At 34.5% G+C, this 27,974-nt stretch overlaps 4 protein-coding genes across 5 annotated transcripts; all 4 read right to left on the bottom strand.

The window, feature by feature from the left end:
- Window positions 1-6,547: 6,547 nt before the first annotated feature.
- On the bottom strand, window positions 6,548-9,356 carry LOC120262293 (GTPase activating protein 1-like). Its single transcript, XM_039270386.1, has 3 exons — window positions 9,119-9,356; window positions 7,669-7,764; window positions 6,548-7,071 (listed from the first exon to the last, which is right to left on the bottom strand). Exons 1-3 carry the CDS (start codon window positions 9,230-9,232, stop codon window positions 6,781-6,783), a joined length of 501 nt encoding a protein of 166 aa, XP_039126320.1. The 5' UTR covers window positions 9,233-9,356; the 3' UTR covers window positions 6,548-6,780.
- A 5,982-nt stretch (window positions 9,357-15,338) lies between these two features.
- LOC120260774 (uncharacterized protein At4g22758-like) lies at window positions 15,339-16,409 on the bottom strand. Its single transcript, XM_039268335.1, has 2 exons — window positions 15,799-16,409; window positions 15,339-15,719 (listed from the first exon to the last, which is right to left on the bottom strand). Exons 1-2 carry the CDS (start codon window positions 16,085-16,087, stop codon window positions 15,550-15,552), a joined length of 459 nt encoding a protein of 152 aa, XP_039124269.1. The 5' UTR covers window positions 16,088-16,409; the 3' UTR covers window positions 15,339-15,549.
- A 1,699-nt stretch (window positions 16,410-18,108) lies between these two features.
- Window positions 18,109-23,505, bottom strand: LOC120260773 (mitogen-activated protein kinase 10-like). Of its 2 annotated transcripts, XR_005536489.1 has the most exons (11): window positions 23,040-23,505; window positions 22,021-22,429; window positions 21,395-21,522; window positions 21,199-21,258; window positions 20,043-20,192; window positions 19,801-19,956; window positions 19,412-19,629; window positions 19,211-19,312; window positions 18,978-19,144; window positions 18,523-18,898; window positions 18,109-18,453 (listed from the first exon to the last, which is right to left on the bottom strand). XR_005536489.1 is itself a non-coding variant. In XM_039268333.1 (10 exons), exons 1-10 carry the CDS (start codon window positions 23,061-23,063, stop codon window positions 18,756-18,758), a joined length of 1,557 nt encoding a protein of 518 aa, XP_039124267.1. In that variant the 5' UTR covers window positions 23,064-23,505; the 3' UTR covers window positions 18,109-18,755. The 2 variants fall into 2 exon arrangements, 1 of the variants encoding a protein (XP_039124267.1); XM_039268333.1 differs by having other exon boundaries at window positions 18,109-18,898.
- Window positions 23,506-24,943: 1,438 nt separating this feature from the next.
- LOC120260652 (transcription factor bHLH149-like) lies at window positions 24,944-26,373 on the bottom strand. Its single transcript, XM_039268184.1, has 2 exons — window positions 25,765-26,373; window positions 24,944-25,313 (listed from the first exon to the last, which is right to left on the bottom strand). Exon 1 carries the CDS (start codon window positions 26,326-26,328, stop codon window positions 25,780-25,782), a length of 549 nt encoding a protein of 182 aa, XP_039124118.1. The 5' UTR covers window positions 26,329-26,373; the 3' UTR covers window positions 24,944-25,313; window positions 25,765-25,779.
- Window positions 26,374-27,974: the final 1,601 nt, after the last annotated feature.

The following is a 27,974-nucleotide window of genomic DNA, read 5'->3' as shown; positions in this document are numbered from 1 at the left end:
ATTGATAGAGTTTTCTTATAATAACAGTTATCAGTCAAGCATTCAAATGGCTCCTTATGAGGCAATCAGATGGCGTGAGATGTAGGTCACCCTATTTGTTGGGATGATGTGGGAGAACGTAAATTGTTAGGGCCGAGATTGTGCAGCTTGACGATGGAGAAAGTTCGCTCTTATCGGAGATCGCCCTCATGCGAGCACTCGTAGTAGGCGTAAAAGTTATGCAGATAATAGGAGAAGAAGCTTGGAGTTCCAGGTGGGTGATCATGTGTTCTTAAGAGTAGCTCCCACTAAAGGAGTTATTCGTTTTGGTGTGAGAAGGAAGCTCACACTCGGGTTTATCGGTCCGCTTTGAGATTTTTGGAACGCATTGGTGAGGTGGCATATCGACTTGCATTACCACCTTCACTGTCTCGGGTACATGATGTGTTCCATGTTTCTATGCTGAAGAAGTTCATTCCGAATCCTGACCATGTGATACAATTTTCTGACTTTGAGCTTAGCAATGATTTGACGTATGAGAAGCAACCTATAAAGATTGTGGATTTTAAGGAGCAAACATTGAGAAGCCGGGTCATTTCTTATGTCAAGGTTCAATGGAGCAATTGTCACACCCACCCCTTCTACTGAGGTAAATGTGGCACCCATCAGTTAAAATTCCCTTTTAACTGGAAACTGACACCCTGTTTTAAACAAAATCAGACCTACAAATCACAATTTACAACTTTACACCAACTACGATGTTCAAATACATAAATACCATGAATACAATAACTCAAATTTATGGGTACAACCGCTACAAGATCACAACAACAATAAATAGAAAGAAAGATATGGGACCCACTCGCAATCTTTGACTCAACCCCGACTAGCACTATAGTCGAACAGCAATCTAGGGTCCTTCTCCTGCAGCTTTACAAAGACATTCAGTTGGTCGGTAGTGGCTTAATAATTTTAAATACTTAAATACAATGTATATAAAGTATATAAATACCAACTGCTCAAATAATTTTCCAACTTTTCCAAAATACCAGAATTCTAGCAAAATACAATCCTTAAAGATCTCTTTGAAACATAAATTCAACATAAATCAAGATCAATTTGATTTTTCTCAGAAAACACAAATTTTGTGAGAGACCCGCCTCATCACAATTCAAAAAAATAACATAAATCTCAAATTCAAAAATACAAAGAATACCCAACACTCACCCATCATAACATGGTTCAGAAAACTCTCTAAACCCTCGCCGTGGCAGCGGCTAGGTTCGTGAGCCGCAAGGAACTCATGTCCTTAACGCCGACCCATCGGCTCACCGGCCGTGACCCCTGCCACTCGACGAATATCGAGTCGTGGCTCTCCGCTCCCACCGAACCGACCCTCGTAGAAATCAATACTCAGGTCCATCACGCCACCTCTAAAGGGTCGGCCCGTGGGGACCCACTCATCGCAGAGTCGGGCCTTAGCCCGCCCGTCACCGTCCCAAAACCATCAAGTAGATACAAAGAATAATACAATCGATATAAATCATATCACGGGATCCTTATCCGAGACAAGCATTCACATCACTGAAATAACCATTATTTTCCACAAAGCCAATGCCAAAAAGTATAACAACGTATAATACCAAGAAAGATCCATAATACCATTCCTATACCGTGAATGAAAACCAGCCCACAAATATTGCTCGGTAAAAACATTTTTAATACGCCGACATGATTTCACAAATCATTCCAAATCAAAGCAGATATGTACTCCATCCAAAAATAAATACATGAATTGAATAATTAAATCACATATACATGTATTTCTACTATTCACAAATACGTATAATTATACAAAAACTCGATGTATCAATACTGGGTTATCATGGCACATCGTAGGAAAAATAAATATAAGTATATTTCGACCTTTATACGCTAATTAAACATGATAAAATGAAATACTTTAAACATTTATTTCCAAAAATACTAGCCATTAAACAATTATTTCAAAATAATAATAATTTATTTATTTAAAAATAATAGCCACTACTAACTCACCTTGTCTCCTTGGGTTTCTTGCTAGACCCTGAACTCCCTCCCAAGCCTAATCAACACCTACATGCGATAACATAATAAAATAAATAAACAATTATGACAACTAAAAACATAATCGAACCCAAACGTAAAAATACATGAAAGCAATAACCGACTCTCTAATTGGGCCCCACTCACTCCAATCGGTTCAAACCTCGACATCGCATAATCAAATTGGTCTCCAATCTGCACTTACGCCAACTCAATTTGGGCTGCACCATTCTGAACCAACCTCAATTCCACTCGAACCAAACTCAAATTCACTGAACCAGGTTTAATTAAACCCACTAGCCTTGAACCAACTTAATTTTTATACAAATTCTGTTGAACCAGCTTGGTTCAACCGAACCCAATTCTCTTCCAATTGGTTCAGCCCAAACCTTTAGCCCAACATCTAAAACCAAACCCAAATCAACTCTCAACCAATTTAATTCAACCAAAACCATTCAAGTCCAACCATACTCAACTTGATTTGATCAAACCCGCACTGATCAATTCAATTAAACCCAACCACTTCAATTCTCATCCAAACCCAATTCCAATTCAATTAAATAAACTTTGGTTAAACCAAATCAAACTCAACTCAATCAATTCAATTCAACTCAACCAAATCAATTTTGGCTAAACCCAACCAATTCCAATCCAACCATCATCATTAACACCTTAATCATCATAATAATCAACTTAATTAACTAAACTAAACCTTAATCTCGTGCTACAAGAATTACTACAAGAAAACCGAAAAATCTCATCCTCCATTCAAGCTAGATTCATCACAAATACAAGTATTTTTTTCCAAATAACTTCAACCATTCATCATCCATCAACAACAAAACCACGATTATTTCTACTCAAATCTATCATTTTATTCATCAAATAACCAATATATACATATATACATGCATACATACATCCATGCCAAAAAAATAATACAAGGAAGCCTCTTACTAAGCTCAAGTCATCCCTCCCATGAGCTCCCTCCGACGATCTCCAAGTTTTTTTCTCTTTAAAAAAACCTCTAATTTCTCTCATTTTTTTCAATTTTTTCCTCGAGTTCATCGTAGCATGGGAAGGATGAAGGAGAAGAAGATGAACAATTCTAGATTTTTCTCCAATCTTATGATTCAGCCGAAATTCACATTTACTCCCTCAAAATATATTTTCTTACAAAACAGTCCCTGAAAAACTCACCAATGATCCCTGAATTATGAAATATAATTCTCAAAAGATACTTTCAAATTACCCAACGGTCCCCAGGTTATTACACAACATTTTAAAAAAAATCCCTTCCATCTTACCTTTCTGTCCTCGGTTTCCATAAACATTTCATGTCCATCCTTTTCATTTATTCTTTAACCCAAAATCTTTTAAAAACTTTTACACTTAGGTCCTTATTCTTTCCACTTGGGTTTCTCACCAAAATTACTATGTACAAAAATCTCATCTAAGACTCGTAGTATTACCCTAAATATATTTTTCCAGTAATTATCCAAAGGTTCAGGGTATTACAGCAATCATTCAGAGCGTGAAGCAACTTGGGAGTTGGAGTCTGAGATAAAAGGGAGATATCCGTATCTTTTTTGATACCTTAGGTACAAGTTTAGAGGACTAAACTCCTTCTAAGGAGGGAGGAGTTTGTGGACCCCACTCTCTTTAAAATTATCTTTTTGTTTTTTTTATTTAATTTAATTAGTTTCATTTAAAAGTTTTATCTTATCCTTTCATAACCTTCTACCCATATTTTAGGCTGCGCGATTTTTTTTTAAATCTCAATAAAAAGGGATAACTTCGCAGTCTTCTCCCTATCGTCTCTTTAGCGTTGTGGTGGCGTAATCGAGAGGTTCTCCTAGTCCCGATTGTCAAACGAGGATCTAAGCGACTTCCAAATACAAGGTTAGGCGATCATCCGATTGCATACCTTGTGGTGGTCTTGTTTGGCAGTGTTGGGTGTTTGTTTGGTGTTGTATGTTAGATGTTCTCTGCTTGTAGGTTCTTCATGTTCTTTTAAGTTTCTCTCTTTATAGTTCTGCTAGTGGTTCAGTGAATTCAGGCAAGCTTTACTTCTCCATGTTTTATCCTGGTTATTTATGGATGCCATTGTGTGAATATATATTATCCTTCAAAGGTTAATTAGTAATGCTTTAGCAGTTTAATTTTCTTCTTGATGCACTGTACTGTTTGGGTTAGGATGTGCAGTGTTTTGATTGAGGTCTTATAGTATCCAATGATATTTATTTTCTGATCCTTTATAAGATTAAGTGTTATACTTGGAATCCAAGACTCCTAGTTAATTTGTAAAGTTAGGGTTATTGAATTGATTTTATGTCTATAGGTTCTTTTGTGGAGAGTTAAGTAGGAGTCAACTTGGATTTTTGTGGATTTAGCGAATATCAGGTAAGTATCCCACATATAAATTATGCTATGTATATACGTTCTTTGACACTAGCTAAATTTGTGAAAATAAGTATTTATTTATTTATTTTGTGATAGATAGGTTTCAGTTCATTATTCAAATTATATTTATTTAATTAACAGTATTTTCGGAATTATTTTTAATATATTTAAAACTTCAAATTAATGATATCCTGTAGAATCTGAAATGTCTAGATGTCTCAAATCCTGAATATTTCAAGTATTTGAATTTTCAGTTAATTCATTTTAAATCCTGATTATTTGCCATCTGAATTTCATGTATTTGATTTATGATTATTTAAATTTTTGAATTAAAGATATGTTTAAACTAAGAGATCTGGAAATTATTTAAATGTTGGTTTTCTTAAATTTTTAATTATTATATATACTACGTTTGCAATCAGGATCATATCATTCCTGTTTTTTTTTTATTTACTATTATTCCTTTGTTTAAATTATAGTTAACTTTTGAATTTCAAAGTTGTATTTCATTTGTTTTATTCAGACAGTATAGCTTGTGAATTTCAGATACTATATTTAAAGATTATTGTTAACTTTATTTAAATTCAGATTTTCTATTCTACTGATTTTGGGTATTTTATTTAATTTTTGTTTAACAAATATTATTATTTTTATTATCTGTTAATGTATGGATTCTATTAATTGGTTTATTTTTGATATGACAAAAAAATGGGATCATGTTATCGTATTCTTGTGCTTTTGCTTATTTTTGAATTTTTGTTAATTCATCGCTTTTGTGAACAAGGTACTTTGATATAGAAATTAGTCCCCAACTAACTTTGCAATAACCCTCACATCGGGGTTAAACACCCGACCGTGTCGACATCGTATTTTTGTTCTAGAAACTATAGTTTCCCACGCTGCCGTCGGTCGCGAATATCGGCCTTTGTTAATTTTTGGCTCGGGTCACGGGGTAAAAAAATATGACTTTTTGTTTTGTCTCGGGTCACCGAGGGTAAATATATGAATTTTTGTGATTTGTTTTTGGGCAATAGTTGTTTTGGGGGACCTATATGCTTAATTTTTGACATCTATGTTAAGTGAATTAAACTTATGGTTGGTTTTTTTGCAAATTATTAAATTATGATTTTTTTGATAAGTGATCCCTATATTTTTTTAGTGGGTGCTTCATCGGGTCATCAAGCTCATAAATTTTTGTTGTTATTTTTTTCTTTCGGATCGGGAGTAGAGGTCGATGACTGGATAGCTTAGCGAGGATCGTTGGGAGCACCGCCAATCTTCTTAGCATGTAATAAGTCCCGCTTTGTTGTGGGCATAGTTTTTTTATTTGATTAAATTTGTAGCAAATCATGCAAAGACACTTAGTTATTTCTTTTTTAGTCTTTGAACTCCATTCTTGTTTCTAGCCTTTGCTCTCTGTTAGACTTTTTTTGTGATTTGTTGAGAACAGGGTTTTGAGGCCTTACATGCCCTACCTGGGCCTCGACTGGTGGGTGTGTGGCCGTTTGTCGATCAGCCCGGGCCCCGGGGAGCCGGGGTTCGGGCGTGACAAATTTAGTGGTATCAGAGAGTTCTCAGTTAATCTTGATCCTAGTATTCCTGATAGACCTTCTGATTTAGACTGCTAGGATGACTTATGTGTTAGCTTTACATTCTCAAGAGCTAGTTAAACTTTTAGAGTTTTGTCTAATTTTGATTGGGTTTGCCTCGCAGAATGGCACCCCGTAGAGCTGCCAGTAGGAGTGTTGGAGAGTTATTTGGGCGGGCATCGACTTCTGCGGATGTAGTAATAATAAGTTTTGTCTAAAACAGTATTTATTTTTATATTTTTTTTTAAATAAAGTGATATATTTATTATTTGCTTTTCCATTAATGCACAAACCCCGGTTAAGAAAGATTAAAATGTTGAATTTCCAAGTATTTCAAATTCAAGTTCTATTGGATGTAGTAATAATAAGTTTTTAATTGTGGGTTTAGAGCTTAAATCCTGTATTACCGGATAAAAACACATGTACTGAATAATTAATTCCTGCCACCATGCTATCCATCATCAACATAAAGCACACTGAGAAGGAAAGACTTCAAACCAGAAACAACTAGAAATTTTATCATAGTATGATATATAGACATGTACAACTAGTTATATCATAACTCAAGTTTCATATAGAATACTGCCATCACCGTTTGCTAAGGTTTTATATACCAGACGCAGGGGAGGAGGACTACAAACAAACCATTGTACTATTAAATTGGATATGCGGCCGAGGAACTAAAAGGCCATTCTTGCCGGCTAACAGTGTCAGATAATATATCCTACAAACCCTTGGAGCCAGGCACGTTAACCCAACGTAGCTGAAGTTCAATTTCACCGCATTCCACATTGCGGAGTCGAAGGACCAAGTCTTGGATGACCTTTCCGTCAGACCAGTAGATGGGGCTCTCCTCAGCCAGGCAGTTTTGTCGGGTTGGTGATACTTTTGTGATAACAGTACCATTTGGGACATTTGCTAAATTCATCTTCAGAACCTCCACAAATGGCTGGATGTCAAATTCAGCATTCCCCATGGGATCATCCAAGCTGAATGTGTCCTTATCATATACTTCCTGTGATAACCAAACATTGAAGTTATCTACAATTGTTTGATCAGGTATGTTAATCAGACAAGTAAAAAGAGAGAGCAGAATCAAGTCATAGTCAAAATGAGTAAAGGAGGGCTGATAAAATGAATGCATATGATAACAATGGCTATAATTTATGTTCCTATTGTTCAGTTTGAGCTTATATGCAACCTAAATCATGCAAATGCATAATCTAATACATCTTGAAGGGAATGATGCCAAATGGCACCAGAAATGCATCAGAGATCTAGTCAGTTTGATTGATATAAAGAACTACAACAACAAGGAGCATGAAACAAAAATTGAAAGTGCTGCCATATGTAAGAAACATTACATGATAAGTGAATCAGAGACAGCTATCTTCAATTAAAAGAAAAGCATACAACTATTTCAAAATCAAGGTTGACCACTGACACAAACATACAGCTGCTGATGAACCAATATATATTATCAACCCATTTAAGGAAAATCATCAGCAGGGTTAAGTATCTGATTCACACTTACAGCAAAAAGGAGCATTGCATGTTCATTATCATTGAAAAGATGACAATAACGTGTAGGTAGGAAATAACATATACTTACAAGTCTGACAGGAAGACTACAATCCTCCACAGAGAGAGTTAACTCTTCATTCCACTCTGGATTGACATTCTTCCTGATAACTTTAGTCTTCAATTTCTGTTAAATTGAATATAACATATTTCCATCAGCAACAAGATCATAAATGAGTTTTAGCATGTCAATGATGAAGCACAGGCCGAGAGAATGAAACAAAATTAGAAAAACATTTCTAAAACCAACACATCAATGCTCACTTGATGCATTACTTTATTTTTTTTCCTTGAAAAAACACAAGGATAAAAAAACTAAGAGCTTTACATGGTTTGACATTTTTAATATAAAATTCCAAAAACATTGTCATTGGACAAAAATGAAAAACATATGATGTTCAAAGGCAATAAAATATAAACTACAAATTACGAATGCTTGACAGAAACACATAGGGCATGCCAAAATATTGAAGTGATCAAACTGTGAATGATCCATCCCTCAAATTTTTTGGTAAACCATAGCCATCTTTTGCATCATAAATTACAGTACAAGCTATGAGCATTCAAATTCTCTTCCCAAACAGACATGTGAAAAATAAAACTAAATAATGGCCAACAGGACGAAAGTCATCAAATTTCAATCATTACTTGGCAGAAAGCATCAAGACACACTATTTCTATAATCCTGCAAACCAATAACAAGGGACGAAATCAGTTATAAAGATGCACGAAAATGGAGTGAGGTTTTTCTTCTGATGTGTTCCATACTTCCATAAGACGAAGTTAACAGCCATATAAAGCTATGTCTTTAGAAGTTCATTCCTCTCTTCCAGAATTGCTAACTAGATCATTATCATTAGACATTGACCACTAGTAGGAGCAAAAGCACTCTAAAGTATAAGACAAAACCTTTTGATAAATACGCATCTCCCAACAATTCCAAAAACCAAAAAAGGCACTCTCTAGAATCTCTTCCAACAAATTGAAGCCAATTGACTATTAAACTATGGTTTTTAAAGTAAATCAGAATACTCCCCTTTGTGCTTTCCTAAAAGAAAGGCCTGTCCATTTCCACAGCGGATAGCAACCAAACAATCTCCTCTAGCTTTCAAAAGATAACAACCCTCAACCGAAAGCAATTTTGCTCCCAGACTTTTTAAGCTTGGATTTCTAATTTACTGATCTGATAACAAATAAATGGCTCAGAACATGGATCAAACCTAGTGATAAAAATTTCTCTTTTATCAACACAAACCAAACAACTTTCTCAAAAACATTAAATTCCAAATGAAAACTCTCACAGACACCATCAATCCCCATTTCTCAATCCAACCATCGAAACAAACACTCTTCGCTCTTAAAAAGTTGCAATTTTGATCAACAAGAACAGAACTTTCTCTTGAAACAAAACAAAACAAAATCAACAACACTCAAATCAGGGAAAAATAAATGAAAAATAAGAGAAAAAAGAAACACAAAACCTGCTTGCCCATCCTAAGGACAACATAAGGGTCACTACTCCTCAAATCTCGGATGGCGAGGTTGACTCCTCTCACCACTTTCACCCTCAGTAATCCAAGCAAATGCTCCACCATCTTCTCTCTTCTCACACTCTCTCTAGAACACCACCAAGACTTGTTTGGTTAGCTCGCTCCTGAACCACCGAAAGAAGAAGGCGCTCTCCCCTACGACTTTGTAGAGCCAATCTCCGTGTCTCTGCATTTATTGTGACTTTCTTTTTAAATATATATTTATAAAAAAAATTATATTATATATTTAATGTCAAATAATTATATAATATTGTCACATAAATCTGTTCTTTTTTTAATATATATATATATATATATATATATTGGCCACATTATAGTTGTGGTTTTTCTAAAATTTAAAATAATATATTCAGTAAAATATATCTTCAGCAGGAACCATCTGATGCTGCTCAGAAGATCAAGCATTCTCTTAACTTCCTGAGCTCCAGATCCACGGACACTACTGGTGAAATCGCAGACACCATGACTCGGGAGAATCTGCCTCTTTCAGAAATTTGACCTGACTGTGCTCCAGATGGTGAACTTCGTCAGCTCAGCTCGCTTTCTTCCTCTTTATCCATTTTATTGCTTTTTATTTTTATCATTCTGTCGGCTTTGTTTTTTGTTTTGCTTTTTTCTTTACTCAGTATTTTTATCTTTTTGTTTCTTCTTTTTTTTAATAATAAATTTGTGGTTTATCAATTTTATTCAAAAAAAAAAAAACGAGAATAACATGTTGATAATTTTAATTTTAATTTTAGATAATAGACGATACTTGATATATATATATATATATATATGTAACCTTTTTATTTAAAAGGCGGGAAAAAGTATAATTAGATAAATAAATTGAAGAAGTGAAACAAAAAGATGATGGTGTGGAGAAGCATCCAAGGCAATGGGCCTAAAAAGGACTTAACTGGAAGGATTCTGAAAATTGACGTCTTTTAAAAGTTTACAGGGGGTTAAAAATAAAAAATAAAAAATAAAAAGTAGACATTGCTATCGTTACTCGTTAGTCAGAACTTTGGCTTAATGTGAACCTGAAACGGATGTTTGTTGGACCAAACCTGATGTTCAATAAATCAACACGGAGTCCTTCCCAATGTTCCCATGCATTAATATAGACATATATATATATATATATATATGTTTAAAAAAAAATTATGCGTTTATATATATAATCGTTGTCCTTCAGTGTCGGTGTTCATGCTTTCGTACTGGTGTTTGCCAGGATTTGAATTTACGTAGCGTTTTACAATGGGTAATTTTTTTAGTAAGGTATTAAATTATGATTTTTTTTTTTAAATTTTGATTCTAAATTTTAATTTAAATCGTAATAATTACCCACCTTCAATTTTGTATTATAAAAAAATTATTTGATAGATTTTAGTTTATTTTTTGATGATGTGACATCGGAAATTTTTTGAGAGTAGGTAAAATAGAATTGTTAACTGAGCGGATATCATGTCGTGTTAAATATATATGATAACAGAGAATTTTTAGCATGTGCATCATCAAAAATAAACTGGAATTTTTCTGGCAACTACCTAGTGAAACAAAATTGAAGTTGGATAACTATTTTTATTCAATTAAAGTCTGGATCCCAAAATGAAAATCGGTCATAATTTAATGCCCTATAAAAAAAATTTACCCATTTTACAATTGTAACACTTGAATTTGTTTTTAAAAACAAATTTATTTAAATTATATTTTTAAAAATTATATATTGTATTTATTTGTCTAAGTTAATTAATTTTGTGGAAGTGATCATAATCACAAACTAAGTGTTTGATAAGAGTGGTAGGGAATAATTAAGCGAACTTAGTTTATACGACAAGCAAACACCATCATGGATTAATTAGACAATTTAATTGATATATTAAAAAATGATTAAATAAAGTATTTTACGTTTTTCTTTAGTTTTGGTAAATGATTTTATGCTTGTTGAAAATGCAAAAAAAAAAAGTAAAAATATTATTCCAGAAGATGCATTTATATGTATGTAAATTTAATAAAGAAAAAAAAACCTCAACAATCACCGCCTAATACAGTGGATTAAGCAATGAATAAACAGATATAAAATTTTATATGATATTTGACATATCGATAAATCACGGTAGTAAATATATAACCGTACATGTTTATGTCTCTTGACAACACTTTGTGAGCAGCTTTTGTAGTTTTTGTCAATGAAAAAAATTTCTCAAAAATCCTTGTCTAGTGGTTGACACAATTGCTTCCTTAATTAAAGCCTGATTTTTAGTGGATGTGTAATGTCAATTTTCCATCATAGATTAGAGACAAAATTTACAACTCTTCAGTACCAAAACATAATAAAAAGGAAGCTTTTTTTATTTCCGTGATATTTAAAAACATCTTTATTTTTTCTACCATCTTCTCAACCAACTACCATCAGTTGATTCCATGGTTTCCATTGATTTATTCTCATGTTGTTTGAATAATTGTTTTGGTATTATCTAGTGTCTAGTTATTATACATAATATATGTTACAATTATTAGATTCTTTTTTACAACCAAACCCAAAATAATAAAACTCTATCTTTATACTTGTTCTTTTGAACAAGTATTTTGGTCCCATACTAGACTCTTGTCTTTTATAACAAACTTATATTTCAATATTACACATATATGATTTTATTTTGCCAATTTAACACCTACCAACCAAGCCGGAAGCACTTATTCTTCATAATTATTAATGGGGATCATTGCTAAAGTGTTTGCATTATAAGATTGGGTCACACTCTCTGTGTGTTTTGTTCTTTTTGCCAATATTATGTGAATATTATTGTATTAATTAATTGAAGATAAGACCAAAAATGGGTAATGACTGAGGAGATAAGAAAGGAATAATATCAGTTTGTATCTGGCTTTATTTATTCTTTTGGAACCTGAAATTGAGGAGGTTTGTGATAATGATAGACAGGAATATGAAAACAATGTTAATAAGATAAAGTCAGTCAAAGATATTAAGCATGTGGTTGGAAAATTGGAGGGAGGATCAACCAGTAAAGGTTCTATCTATGTCTACTAATTGTCATAAATGGTGAATATTATGAAATTTTTTCTGTGTTTTAACATTAAATTAGACCGAGTTAAACTCGGACGTTTGATTGCAAATAAAACGCGTTGACTTGTAAGTTGAGTTGCATTATGTCCAAATGAATCATATCAATTTAAGTTCCTTCCGGCCATCTTCCATGGGATGGTGCTTGTTTGGAGGAAAGATGAGTTATGATATTGGAATTGATAGGTTTGTTTTGATGCGAATTTCTTATGATATGAAAGTTTTGCTTATTATTATTATTATTATGAGGTAGTTGTGCATTATTATTATTTTTAAAATCTCACTAAGACTATTTGAAACTTAAGAAAAAAACCTAACTTAAAGACCAGATTTATGACTGTCAACCATTAAAAATTTGATTAAATAATTTAATTTGAGTGAAAATTGAACTTATGAACAAAATGAATGGAATTTGAACTCAAGCTGTGCTCAAGCATTGCTGAGATCCTCATTACAATGGACAGTCTAGACAAGATGGAGACTACTATGAATGTGGACGAAAGACAAAAGAAAGAAAAATCCATTACTCTGTCTAAAGCTAGAAATAAATCAATACCAATTTTGAAGAAGAGAACCTTTATGTGTGTGAACAGGACTCATGCATTGTGACAATCTTTGATATTTATTCGTGCAACTTATTCAACTTCGATGATGGTATCCAAGTTTTTATTTTATTTTTATTTTATTTTTAGGTCATCGGATTCATGCTCTTTAATCAGTTTAATGTTAAGAAAATTCTTTGAATTGGGAGAAAAAAAAAAAGGCATAGATGTATTACCTGATGTCAGAACACCAAATTATTGTTGCGAGTTTAGACAATTGGTTTGAAACCTTGCATTTACATCGGTGAAAACCAAAGTAAAACTAATAAAAGAAGAACTAAAAAAAAGAACAACTAGAACACTTCTGCCCAGCCAACTTTCGGTTGATGGAGGAGGCTTCCAATCTAATGACTAGTTGAACAAAATAAAAATTCAAACATAAATAAAAAATTAGTGCTGAATTCACGGTGAATTTCATTTGAACTTTAATGCCAATCAGGAGTTTGAAATAATGAAAACACTAGACTGAGAGAAAGAGAAATATAATCATGTTCTTGCGGTTGGCTCCATGCGCCTAATTAATAGACTTTGATTTAGCACACTGCATGTCAGGTTAGGCCAAGTGGTCCTCCAGCCAGAGCACACAACAAATATCCATCAACAACCATTCAAGAGATTTAGTACAAACAATAATGAAAAACAGAAATATATTTGTAAAAAGAGAGAATAAAAACAGAGGCCTAACAAGATACCAACTATCAACCCAATTCCCATATCTGGTGAAGAATGTCATGTGTTGTGCCATGGACTTTGCAGGTTGCTTTCCCTGCTGGTACTGCTATTAGACATTCAAAACAGCACAAAATTAGCTTGGAATTTAGAAACGAATTCAGACATTGATATTCTTTGAAAGAGCACAATACTGTATGGCCAAAGAGCTACACCCACATGCTGAATAACAAAACAAGCACTTCAAATCAAACTCAATTGCAAACAGCATCTCATGATCCACCTAATTGATCACGTCTATGAATTCGTATAAGATAAGTGCCCCACAAAGAGCTTTAGGGTTATTTGAAATACAAATTCATATTAAATGTGATTCCATATAAATCTCAGCTTAGTCTCATTTCTTCCAGATTATTCATAATGCTGTTTCAACTCTCAATCACCATCACAACAAAAGCAAAACTTCCCAATTTACCTGTCTCATGTAGTCTGACTAAAGAATTCAAGAACTCAACACTGAAAGACAAACATACCATTAATATACCATCTATCTCAAGCAATTCCAGAGTTGATTTCATTAGCATAGAACCCCCTATGATTATTAATCAATCTAACTCACATATGGCAAATAAATTTTCAGCAGCCATTTGGCATTTTCTTATAGTTGAAAATAAAAATAATAATAAAAAAAAAAACATGACGACATTTGTTAATGCACCCATGGCACATAACAGAATACATACATGCCAAGGCCATGCCACAAGTCACATTAAATCCATGCAAAAGGTACAATCATCACAAGCTAAACACTATGGACTGATGTGTATGTGCCCCAATGATGCCATGTAAAGAACAAGTTGTAGCCACAACCACAAACAACAAAAACGGATCTCCAGGTTCAGTGAATTGTAAATTATATTACTGTTGATACTATGACAGATATAATGTCTTCAAAAGATAATTTTCTTATAATGTCGCGGAGCTTAGTTCGACATTAGTAAACATAATGCAGAGTAGCGTCTGTATGTTAAACAGGATCTTGGCCTCTATGTCCATAATCATCATAGACCTAAGAACATCATGTCCCCCTTTGGCCCTCCAACAACAGTAGTCATGCTGTTGAAGCTTATAATATTCAGGAGTTTGCGAAATCCCTCACAATGCCTAACAATATAATTGCATGGCAAAATAAAAAGAGTCCCTCGAGCACTCTCACTAAATGGAACTGAAATTTAAGGATCTAAAATTATAACATTAGTGCAATATATTGCATTATTTAACCCAATGTCTGTTTCTTTGATATCTACTTTTCCGTTGAACTTTTAAAGTTTCACCAATAATTGATCAAGTAAAGAACATTCACACTAATTGATTAAGTAAAGAACATTCAAGCATCAGCAATGCAATGCCATTTCCATCATATAAAATATAACAGAAATCAAACAAATAGCAAGCCAATAAAATAAGAAGATAGCGATCAAGGATCAACAACAGTTAGCCATGACAGATGCGTGTGATCTAATGAATGGTTGATTTTTTTTTTTTTTAAACAACTGAGTATTTAGAATTTCAAATTCATGTACCAACATGAATATATTAGTTAAAAAGCAAGCAAAACAAGAAATGCCAAAGTCACAGGTCTCACAACCACCAAAAAGTAATTGCCAAGGGCGAAACTTTACCCGAATCTAGAGGATGGCATCCACTTAAAGCGTCCCAGAGTAAGAGATTCCAAAATAGAACAACAATCATCTCAAGCGCGAAAGGATATGACAGCATCCAAAAGATTAATGAAAGATTTAAAGAGATCACATAATTGCAAACATCTGCCAATTTTATTGAATTCAGATACGCAAGAACAGAACATTCACTAGACTTAGATAAGGTAAACAGTGCACCACTCATCCTCAGCTGACTCAACTTGAAAGGAAAAAGATAAGCACGAACCATGATAAAGCCATAACTAGCATGAAGGAAAAGAAACAGTCTTTTTCTCAGGACAAATGCAGAACATCAAGATACCATCAATGAGAAGTGATCCGGAAGCTGAGCACGTTATTAACCAAGCCCTTCCATTTTCCATTCCCCTTCTTGATCAGATGCTGCGAATTCCCCTCCTCCACCACCCCTTGCTTCTTGCACAATGTGAAGTTCCTGCTCCCTACGCTGCCAATGGGCTCCAATGGGCTCAATGCTGTAGTCCAAAACAATCATTAAATCAGCCAAGAATTCAAATCTCCAACCAAAATCATCAAAAGAAAAAACTTGCATACCGTCAGAGCATGAATTGGTGCAGTAAAGAAGAAAGTTATTGAGATCAGATCCAAGAACAGGACGGCGGCCTTCCCGGGCGTAGGACCGGAGTGCGGTACTGATAACAGCGCCGACGGGCTCCTCCTCCTTCACCACGAATCGGATCGGCCCAGCACTCCCCAGCACGTTCACCGAAATCAACAACCGGACCGACCCCGCCCTCGCAGGAGGCGTAGCCGACGCCGTCTGCATCGTCCTCCTCATCATCCTCTGCGCCGGCGTCATCGGTGGTGACAGCGATCGACCCATTATTCCACTAAAAATGCGAGATCTCTCGCGAAACACTCAAATTATTCGAACAAAACCGTGAAAAAAAAAGCGCGACCCAGCCAGTCTCCGATCAACAGCGAGTATTCAAGGATCGAGACCGAGGCAACGATAGTGCCAGCCCTGCATGCAGGATGCGAAGGTGAACCTCTGCTTCGGCGATGACGACGAAGGAGAGGAGAGCACCGCACGATCGGCCACCATTCACAATGACGAGCAGAGGAGAGGAAGAGAAGCTTGAGCTAGGGTTAGGGTTAGGGTTAGATCGGATTGGGGATGTGAGCTCTTGGTTTGGAGAAGAAGCCCTTTATATAGAAAGGAAATGCGGAGCGAAAGACGGGCGGCGCCAGAGGAGATCCAAAAAAGATTCTTTTGCACTTACACCCCTCATCTTTAGACTATTTCTTAACCTCAAGTTTTATTTTTTTTTTTAATAAAAAAATTATTTATTTTCAAATAAATAATAATACCCATCCAAATTTGTACATAATAATTTTATATATATTCTATTTAAATTTAAACTATAGAAATTTGTTTGGAAGATGATTAAACATTTTTATGGGGTTATTTATATAAAAAAAAAAGGAAAAGAGAAGGATCATTCCTTCTGGTCTTATGACTGACTAAAGTTTTTTATGGCACGTGGTGCAAAAGTTTTGAGTCTTGTTTTGTAGTTTTATGTAGTTTTCAAATTTTTATAATAATTCTTTTTTTATTCTTTATTATAACTTATAAGCCTCATTTAGAATAGAAAATTGTAAGTTTTTAGATGGGAAAGTCTTGCATTTTTTTTTTTTAGAATTATTTTTTTATATTTAATTTTCAAAAGTTAGGTTAGATTGGATGTTAAATATCGAAAGAAAATTATAATTACAAAATTTGTTCTAGGTTTAAAATGTGAACCTTTAAAGTAAAGAATTTATGATTAAATGTTTTTTTTTCAATTATAAAATTTATTGTTCTGATTATGTTTCCTTTTTTCTAAAAAATCATGTGTTAAAAAGTTTTTAGTACAAAATTAGTCCTTGATTTTGTAGGTAAGCATACTTGTTGAATTGTTTTTCTGTACTAATGAAATGTTTGGTTTACTCACTTTATTAAAAAAAGAAAAAAAAAAATGGTTGGTGAGCTGAGTTGCTATCTTCAATTGTTGTCATTTTCTTTCAACCATTAAAAAATATTTTGCTTCGTATATTTTTGGTATTTTTTGAAAAACAACTTGTTAAAAAATAAATTAAATTATAGTTTCAAAAAAAACTTAAATTGTATCTTTTCCGTTGTTTTTAAAATGTGAATTGTAGAGAAAATAATGATAAATTTTCTTGTGTGATTGGAAAAGATTTAAAATTGTTTTTCCTAGATTTTGTTTTAAATTTTTTTTTTCTCAAGTTAGCTCATCCGACCTCAAATATGAAACAAAATTATTAATACAAAATTTGTCCTTGGTTTTTTAGGTGAAATATAAAGTAAAAAATTCTAGAATTTTGTACTTAAACATTTTATTCCAAATCATCAAGGCAATTTTCAATTTTGTTGTTCATAATTCTGTACAAAATTGGTCCTTGGTTTTGTAGGCTGACTGATTTTGAAAGTTTTATAACTAGTCAGTATCTTCTTTTTCACTGATTATAAACTATTTTGCTTCACATGCTTTTGGTTGTTTTGCAAAGACCCACAAGTTCAAAATAAACTGAAGTGTACATTTTGTTATTTAATGATAACTTTTCAGGTTATTTTACTTATTTTATTTATATATTCCAATTTTCTGGTGACAAACCCTAATAAAACCAAAACACATCACCAAGAATCAAATTTCAGAATCATGAACGCTTACAGTGACCATGTGGTGCAAGTAGTGCCAACATCTTCTGAAATGTAGCCATGTGCATCAGTGAATAGACCATGCTTTCATGCTGCACAAGCTTTTAAATGTGATATTGTTGAGAAGTAGTAGGTAAGGCCACAAGAGATCACTAAAGGAAGACCAAAAGAGACCACAGAGCAAAAAAAAAAAAATCTAATTTCCTTCTTATTAACAATCACATTGCTATCTGAAACTAATCAAGAGAACTTGTCCACAATACTTCTAAGAGAAGCTTATACAATAAGAAAATTAACGAACAAGAAGTTGTCAAAGTTGAGGAAGGAGATGGCGATCACATGATGCTGCTGCTTGCCAAGTTTCCATGAATACATTCTATTGAGTTGCACATGAACACTCCTCCAGTACTTGCCTGAGGCGTCGGAAACTTGAGTTAAACATGTGTTTTTACATGTAACATGAAAACTTTTGTTTAGATTCTGCAGCATCAATGATTGTGTATGTTTGGGGATGAATTTCTGCACGTCTGTAACCATCTTTTTTTAGTTATAAGCATTTAGCACATGCCTGACAAGCCAAATGGAACAGTGCCGACCTTGCCATGAGACCCGGAAGTACCAGCAGCGATACTGGAATATGGAGGCCTTGCTCTCTGAAAGTTCACTCCATCTTCAGCAACATTTTTTGTGGATCCTTGTGAGGGATTGAAAGGAGGTGATTGAATGTCAATAGCTATGTCAATGCCCATCTTTCGGGGCATGTATTGGTGAGGTAGTCTGTATTGAACGGATTCCCGCTCTGCTGTTGGTTGTTCCCGTTCTTGACTGCTCATCTTTGTGCCAGAACAAAATGAGAACGGTGGAATGGCAGGGTTGTTCTAGAAGGGTTCCATTCCTCGTTAGTGTTCTTGAGCCATAGACACTGTTTGGGCCCTCCATTTTCGAAGGGAGCTACAGTTCCCACAGCTTTCCCTGGTTTAGTGGAAAGAAGATGAGCATTCGAACTCTATATCATTGTAATATCAGTAAATGCAGGGAAGAGCTAGAATACCCGCTTGAATTAACTGAGGTGGATGTGAAGGCCTTGCTACGTTTTGAGAGATTTTTTTCGTAGCCATAGCAACCTTCGATGCTTCATCCACCGCCAGCCTCTCCTTATTTGAAACAGAAGTCTGTTGTTCATTTAGACGCATTGTAGTTGCCGGCACCATTGAGGATCTAAAGGAAAATTTAGAAGATGTTTTAAATAGTTGAAGAAATAAAATCTAAAATATAAACTAGTACCTGGGAAGTGAGACATAATTCCTCTCCAGTGGAATAACAGGGCTACTCCTGCCACCTACTTCCTCAAGGAAGGTGAATTGCTTCCTGAATTGATCAACAGCACTGTATAAACCAATAAACATGAGAAGTGAGATGTGCTGCCCCTACTTTGAATAGTGTAAGTACAAACATTCAATATTTTTTAAAAGCAGAAAATGAAACCTTGGGTACACAAAATGTACTCTTTCAGTTCCGTTAACATAGTCTTTGAGCAGCTGAGGATGATATTCCAGTATTTCACGATAGATAAGCTCCCTGAAGCCTTCCTTTGTGACTTTTTGCCTCTCAAACTCAAACCCAAACTCCATCTTCGAGATTGGATTACAAGATGGCTCCCTCTCTACCTTTGCCAGACTTTTAAAATAAGGATCAGCCAATGCCTGGCAAATCAGATGCCAATATGTTAGCCATGTTTAGATCACAACAAAAAAATATCCATGGTATAAATTATCAATAACCAAAGGTTTATACTGGGCATTTTGCTAAAGTGATGAAATTTCCAAAAACAAAATCACGAAACTTAAGACAGAAAAACAATTGAAGCAGCTAACCTCTTCAGCAGTTGGCCGGTCTTTTGGATCAAAAGCTAAGAGTCTCTCCAACAGTTTAAGTGCCAGAGGATCTGCTTTCGGAAACTTTTGAGAGAGAGGTATAGGTTGTTTCTTTCTCATGCTGCTTAAATATCTCCTAGCCTTGTCATTCCGTACCTATTTTCAAGATTAAAGAATAGCCATACTTAGCAATTTTAGATACACCATAATTCTTTTAAAATCCAAAGAACAGAACACTGTACCCGAGAAATGGTATCTAGTGATGGTGTGCCAAGAAGGTCGGTCATTAAATCCAGCTGATGAACCACATTTTTACCAGGGAATAGTGGTTTCCCAGTTAATATTTCAGCAAAAATGCAACCTATGCTCCAAATGTCGATAGCAGGAGTGTACTACATATGCATAAACCTTCATTTAGTTTCACATGTCAGAAATTAAAAAATAAAAACATATGACAAGGCAATACACAAAAATCATGTTGATACTATGTTCCTTGGAAGAAAATCAATCTTTCCGGAAACCATTTAAACTATAAGTTTATTCTTTTTAAGATTGAAAGCCTCTAGAAAAAATAAGGGTTGCATTGAGGCAAATTTATCTTAGCTAAGTCTCCAAAACATAATAGCAGCATCCATGGCAAATCAACTCTAGAATGACTTATACATACACATTTCGCTAAATGATTGATAAATAAAATAAAAAATTTAATCAAGCAGCATTTACCAAAGAAAAATATGCCCAGTTATAATATAACTGAGAGAACAGGATAGACAATTCAAATATTGGCATCAATTACCATTAAAAATAAACATTGAATTTCAATTTCTCAAAGACAGCATTAAATTTGTGGGGCAAGACTGCTATAATTACTGCATACTAAGCATAGGTATCTAAAGTACCTGAAATTCAATACCTCAACCTCGTTGTCCTTCATAAATCAGAACTATCCCAATCACTTCAACCATGCACTGTTTCTATATGAACCAGTGGCATTAGAGTAATATAGACTTGAATCCCTATTCAGCTAATCTTAAAAATACATAATCTTATTCCTCAGTAGATCTTCTGTCAAATGTTCCCAATAGACAAACTTTTAATCTGCGAAATGCTTCTTTTGACAAGGAACAGACAAACAAGAAAACCTTGGGCATTTCATGTGTCTCATTATAAGACCCATCATTACCTAATTGTTATGTCCATCCCCTCTCTTCTACTGTGACGCTATTGGATTTTTACTGTGATCTTCATGTAATTACAGATATGTAGACCATACTCCATTAAGATTAAAAAAGCTAGAAGCCCATTACATGCAAACATGTATGATTTACTACACTATGTAAATTATAAGTACAGCAAGACCATGTTATAAAAAGCACAACTGCTTGATGCTAGCCATACCCTTGAATAAAATGATCCACACAGCTCTGGAGCTCTGTACCATCTTGTTGCAACATAATCCTGCAGTATTCATATGGCCCGGAAGGTTCAAAGAATGCACAAATTCTTGCTATTATGAGAAAAATCAAATCCCAGACAAAGTATCATTAGAAATAGAATCTACTCAAAAGAAGAAAAGAAAATTTATCTTCCATACCGTCCAAATTACTGTTGAGGGGGTGTCATGAAATGCAACCCTTGCCAATCCAAAGTCACAAATTTTTAGCTTGCAGTTTGCATTAGCCAATATGTTCTTAGGCTTCAAATCCCGATGATAAACATTAGCTGTACTCTAATAATCAAACATTAGAAAAGAACCAAAATATAGTTTACAATATATAGTATGTAGCTCTGGAACATTATTCTGTTTCAGACATGTTTGTGAACCTAAAAGACTTGGAAAGTAAAGTAGTTAAAACAACTTAATAAAGATGAGAGGATGCTGTGAGTAGAACCAGTAAAAATCATATCTATTACTGCCTTTTACTTCTGTTTGGTGGATTAAGCTTCTAACCACACTGCTGCAGTACACTAAAAAATACAATAATTGGGATTTATTATAATTATTGCAATCAAAGGACAGAAGGTTAAATTTTGGTTTCCAGTAGTGTGTGATCCAAAAGCACAGCAGTCATTAGCTTAATTCTAATTTCTCAAAAGGAAACCAAAAATCAATGAGAAGTTTCCCAGCTAAAACTGAGTTTTTAATTTCATTTCAAAATTTGTAAACTATTTGCCACAATACAAGATAAAATGTTCTTGACAAAACATAAAAGGCCTTACCTGTATGCATGTATTTAAGTGCACGAAGCAGCTGATAGAGGAAAAACTGATGGTGCTCCTTGGTCAGGTCATCATTAGCCTTAAGAACCTGGTGTAGATCCGACTCCATAAGCTCAAAAACAACATAAATATCTCTGAATTCCCTTTTAGATGGAGGTAAAATTATGTGTTTTATATCTACTATGTCAGGATGTCGTAAAAGTCTGAGAAGCTTAATCTCCCGAAGGATTCTGGCAGCATCAGAGATGTGCTCAAAGATACCATTGATCTTCTTTATTGCGACTTTCCCGCCAGTGTAAACATCAACAGCAGAACAAACAACCCCATAACTTCCTTTACCTATGACCTCCTGTATTTTATATCTATTTGCATCGCCATACTCAGTAAAGAAGTCCATCTCTATTGAATCCTGTAAAAAATAAAGTCTAAGACACAACAAGATGTCGCAAAAACTTGATTCAAACTTGAAAGTAAAAGTATAGAATTTATCTAATCCATCCAGCAGATACAGTACCTGTCACAAAGGGATTTATATACGACCCATGGTGCAAACCCAAATCTCAAGTGAAAAGCATACAATTTTGGTTACATTGGGGATTGGATGCAAAGAAAATCCTTTTAGATAATGTAGCCATATAAAAATTCAAACTATAAATCCTCATCTTGATAGGGTTTTACTTGGTTAAGCAAAAGTTCTTATCTTCAGAAAAGCATAACCGGAAAATCCCAAGCCTTATTTAAGTTTTTAGCCCGAATTTGGAGGCAGAGACCATTCACTCGATAAAAAAAAAAAAAACTCGTTTTTTTTTTACCGCAAATATGTAAGCCTCAATTACAATCAACAATAACCAACATAAAGAATTGCAATGATTCAACGTTTTCCAATAAACTCAATAATTAAAACAGAAGAACAAACATAGATCTCCAAGATTCCTAAAAACCAAATCTTTCGCGATCCCACGCCAAAATAACACCCAAAAAAAAAAATACTCATTTAAAAGAAGAGCAATAAGAAATACCTTCTTCCTCTGATCCATATGCATTTCTCAACAATAACCCAGAACCCGCAGCTGCAAGCACTCCTCTTTCCCTCAAATCAAGAAACTCTCGATCTCGGAGACAACAAGAGAAGAAAAATCCAAGAAAAAACTCAACTGCATTTGCCCCACCTACCCCCGCTCTGGATCACAAACCCCGAATTCTATCTCACCTTCTTGCAATCAACGGCGAAGCAAAGACAAGACACCAGATCCAAGATGTACTGCCTCCTCGCAAACCAAAGCACCACCGACACAGCTATCAAACAGACGAAGATAAAACCATCAACCTCCTCCTCCTCCTCGTCGGATCAGGGCTCCCTCTCCTACCAAATATCGCTGGACTAGGGTTCCGAGAAGGACAGCGGAGGTCGGAGCCGCGGAGGAGAGGGAGCTTGAACTCCAAGCCGATAAAGAGGGTTTTCGGACGGTTTTGGTTTCACGTAACTTTCTTTCAAATGTTCACGAAAACCCCCTGGAAAATTTTAATTATTAATATTACCCGCTTTTACTTTTCAAACCCAAAAATATATATATATATATTTATATATATTTACATTTTGTTTTAGGATATTTTGAGGATATTTATTTAGGCCGGTATCTATAACAAATTTTATAAATAAATAAATAAATAAAATTTTATAAATTAGACAATAAGAAAATATTTATTTTTGTTGAAAGGGGTCTTATGAGGGGGAAAAGATGAATCCCGTGGCAAATGATGTGTTTAGCTTTGGTGGCACGGAGACTCAATTTGGATGGTTTGTCCCTCTTAATTGCTTTATTTGGATGTGCTTGTTTACCCAACTTCCATTTTTTTGATATTACTGTTCAACCACTTTTATTTCACATAAAGTTATCATCTTGTGTGTGGGTGTGTTTTTAATATTATGTGTGTATAACTGTATATATATTAATTGGTATTTGATTTTTTTAATACTGGTTTGATTGGTGATTTAATGGAATTTAACTATGTATTTGAGCATAAGCACTTATTTTTTTTAAAAAAATATGTTTCTTGAATTAATGACATTGGTGTTTAGGGGATAAGATAATACCAAAAGAAAACAGTTAGATGGTTTTCTTAACCAACATAAGCACTTACTCATAACATGAAAAAACTTTTTGGGGAGATTTTTTTACCTTTTTTAAAAAAAATCCATTATTTAGTGCTCACCGAAAAAGGAAAATACTCTAAGAAAAGGGTTTTTGCCGTGGATATCTTTTTTTATCTTTTTATTTATAAATTTATAAATTTAGAATAAATATTTAATATGAAAATATTTCTTGATAACAAAGTTTTGGGATGACTTGTAACAATAATAATAATAATAATAATAAGTTCGCCGCGCATACTGACACATCAATCGTCAATGGTTGTCTACACATCATCATCATAGGGTAATTATCATCAGCACTACGAAACAAACATCCAACAATTAAGAAATCCATTTTCAACTTAATGAATAAATACATGGGTTTAATTGTTTAATTTTTTTTTTTTTGACCAAAGTTTTAATATATTATTAATATTATTTTTATATTTATTATAATTTTTATTAAAAATATCAAGCATAGTATATATTAGGATTATGCACATAAATCTACAATACAGGATTTAAACAATAAACCAGCATCTACCGTCTAATGAACAAACCAAGAATGATCATCCAGTCTATGTTCTCTCAAATGATGTAAAATTTGAGTGACAAACTCGGATTACTGATGAGTGATCAATTTTTACTGTTGTGTTAAGTAGAATTTAATTAAATTTTTTAATATTTAATATATATATATTTTTTGCGATGAGACCAATATGGCCGAATGAGCTTTTTGATAATAATTTAATATTTTAATTAGCGAGATAAGACGAGTTGGAAGGCGGATGGTTTAATAAATAAAACTTATATTAAAAAAAGAAAGCTAAAATTATTGGGAGGAGGAGGAGGTGGTAATGGAGTCGGTGGGCGCAGCCACCAAAGTTCACATGGGTTGTTGTTGGTTGGGCCAATCTAAGTAGAACTCTACGACCACGGCACACACGTGTGACAAGGCCATAGCGTCCCCCCTTTTCCTCCACTCCTTCACGTGCCCATGAAAACGATCTCTTCTGTAGCTAAAAACATCACACGTGTGTAGTTGTTGCTCCGAAAGCCGTCGGATTTGATGCCGACTTCTCACCAGCCCCAGCGATGCCTGCGTGCTCCACTTTTGTTTTTTTCTGCCTCTTTGAATCCCTCCCGGTGCAAGCATCGGCTAAGAATGATATCACATCAATATACTTCATTTTAAAAAAAAAACTATTTTTATTATATATAAATTACTTATTTTAAAAAAATATATACTTTTTTTAAAAAAATAAACTTGTAATGGTTTTCTACTTTTATGTCACTTTCTCTGCCGAAAGTTTCCGTAGGGATACTTTCATTTAATTTAAACATTTATTTTTTATTTAATTCAAATAATTCTTCGATTCAGTGGGAAAAAAATTCTTTTTCTTTTTTAATTAATAAAAGAGAGAAAAAAAAAGTAAAATGATAAGCATCTTCTGCTCCTTTTCGTTTACCCTTTTATTTTTTTACTGAGAAGGATTATTATTTATGGGCTTAAAAAAAATAAATTTATAGATTTAAATATATTTATTATTATATTTATATCCAAAATTTACAGTAAAAATTCATTCAATTATTCGAAGAAAGCAACCAACCATGGATGACGAAGCTCAGCCATCTGGCGCCGCCGCCGCCGCCGTCGTCACGGCAGCCGCAGAGAGCGCATCGGCGAGGGCGCGCATAGCCTTGACCTGCAACTCCAGCGCCGCCACGTAATCCGCCGTCTCTTCCAACAAGGTCGGCGTCGAGAGCTTCCGGCATCCGGGGACCAGCCGTCCCAGAACCCTAAGCCTCTCCCCGACCTTTCCCACCTTCATCGAAGCCGATTCCGGAGGCTTAACCGGCGGTTTAGGGCGCCGATGGCGCCGGATCTTGCCGCCAGCCTTGACAAGCAGCTTGCGCCGGCGGAGCCGGCCCGCGAGGATCGCCCGGCTCCATCGCGATTGGCCACGAGCGGTTAGGGCTAGGGCGGAGTCAGCGGCGTCCTTCACGGCCCGAGCACCGCGCACGGCGCGGAGGGCTTCGATGAGGCGCCGGTTGTAGATCCGCTCCTGCGCGCCGGTCCGCCACTTGGACTGGGCCTGATGTGTTGAACTGGATCTAGGTTTCTTCCCGGAAATCGATTCTCCGCCGGAGGAGGAGGAGGAGGAGGAGCTCATAGCGATGGTGGTGGAGGTCGAGAAGAGGAGTCCATGTGAGCGAGTTTTGGGCCATTGGGTTATGTATTTATCTTTGAATTTAAAAATTCGTTAATATGCCTTAATTAAATTTGTCTTTTTTTTATTTAGCCCCCTGAAAATTTTGATAATTCTGGTCATTGGAGGTGGTTTACCAATTCTCATGTTTTGTTTTCACCTACATACCCCTCAAATTAAAATTAAGTATTTATCTAACTTGCAAAAGTTAATTTTTATAATCATTTAATAAACAAATAATTTAAACCATGAATAAGTCATTATTTATAATATTTACTACAGGGAAAAGAGATTTGAACCTTTAACCACTTGGATATGATGCTGGTATTTTAGTATTTGAGATATTTTATTATTAATAAATAATTTTAAAAAAAAATGGATAAATCACTTCTATTAAAAAAAATAAACAGATACATCAACCCTTCACACAAACAGTAGAGGAAGAAACAAAAGAGAGCATCATCACACTAAATGTGGTATAAAATTCAAAAAGCAAAACCAGCAATAAGGAGCAAAAGAGAGGAACAAATTCTTCTTTGAAGCCACCATCGGAAGAGGACTAGCCCGTACTAAAGTGATGTGCCTCCTCGGCTGACGGATCCCCACTCGTAGCATCAATACGTGGTTCAAGAAACTCCAGACTGAGACGAATAGTCTTCATGGAATCATCAAACTTCCCTTTAACTCTCTCTGCACAATTTGAGAACCAGGACAATAGCATTTAATCAATTTTCAAAATTATGACATGCACAAGTAAAACTTTGACTTTAAAAATAAGATCGTTCTTAATGAACCAAACATTTCCACACAAGGGCTTTCACAACTAAGTCTTTCCATGACTCTCAAGAAAAGTCAAACTAGCAACCTCTAAGAGTCCCAAAAATTGAACATCGGAGGTGATTCAAGCAACTAAAACAGTCTAATAAAATAGTTCCAAATTTATCTAGCATATGAACAATGAATGAAAAAATGATCAATTGATTCAATTTCTGAGTGGCACACACATAAGTTGTGGTCGAAAAATCTGTTGCACCTTCTTTTCTCCGGATTCTCTATGGAAAAAACCCTATTCTTCTACCCCAGTCAATTGTTTAAAAAACATGTGATACAATTATAGAAAGTTCAAATTGGTTAACATATATATTTAAAAATATATAAAAAAATAACTAATCAATATTTAATATAAAATATAGGTTCATGAATCATGATGAAGGTTATGCATTAAAAAAGTCAATGATTATAGATAAATAAATAAGTAATTGGCATTCATTGTAGTGGTGGGGAGGTGGGTGTGGAGCCCCTTGAAAAAAATACACATATACATATTTGTGATGATTATTATGAGACTCCACCATGGAACCCACTTGCATAGTTTTTATATAAAAAAGAAAAAAAATATATTGAAAGCGGGGTTGCATGTATATCTAAATCAAACCCATGACATCAACGTTTAATTACACATACGTGAGTTTTTAACCATCCATATCTTTATGTTGTTGATCTGTGTGGTGACTCTAATTTTGCAAGTTATTATCATTTAGATTGTTTGTCTAAATGGTATTTATAAATTTCATGCTTTCATATTATTCTTTTCTTCTATGTGACTATGA

The sequence above is a fragment of the Dioscorea cayenensis genome, chromosome 5 (genome assembly GCF_009730915.1).
Source record: "Dioscorea cayenensis subsp. rotundata cultivar TDr96_F1 chromosome 5, TDr96_F1_v2_PseudoChromosome.rev07_lg8_w22 25.fasta, whole genome shotgun sequence".
Classification (NCBI taxonomy): Eukaryota; Viridiplantae; Streptophyta; class Magnoliopsida; order Dioscoreales; family Dioscoreaceae; genus Dioscorea; species Dioscorea cayenensis.
This window is presented reverse-complemented; position numbering and strand designations above follow the sequence as displayed.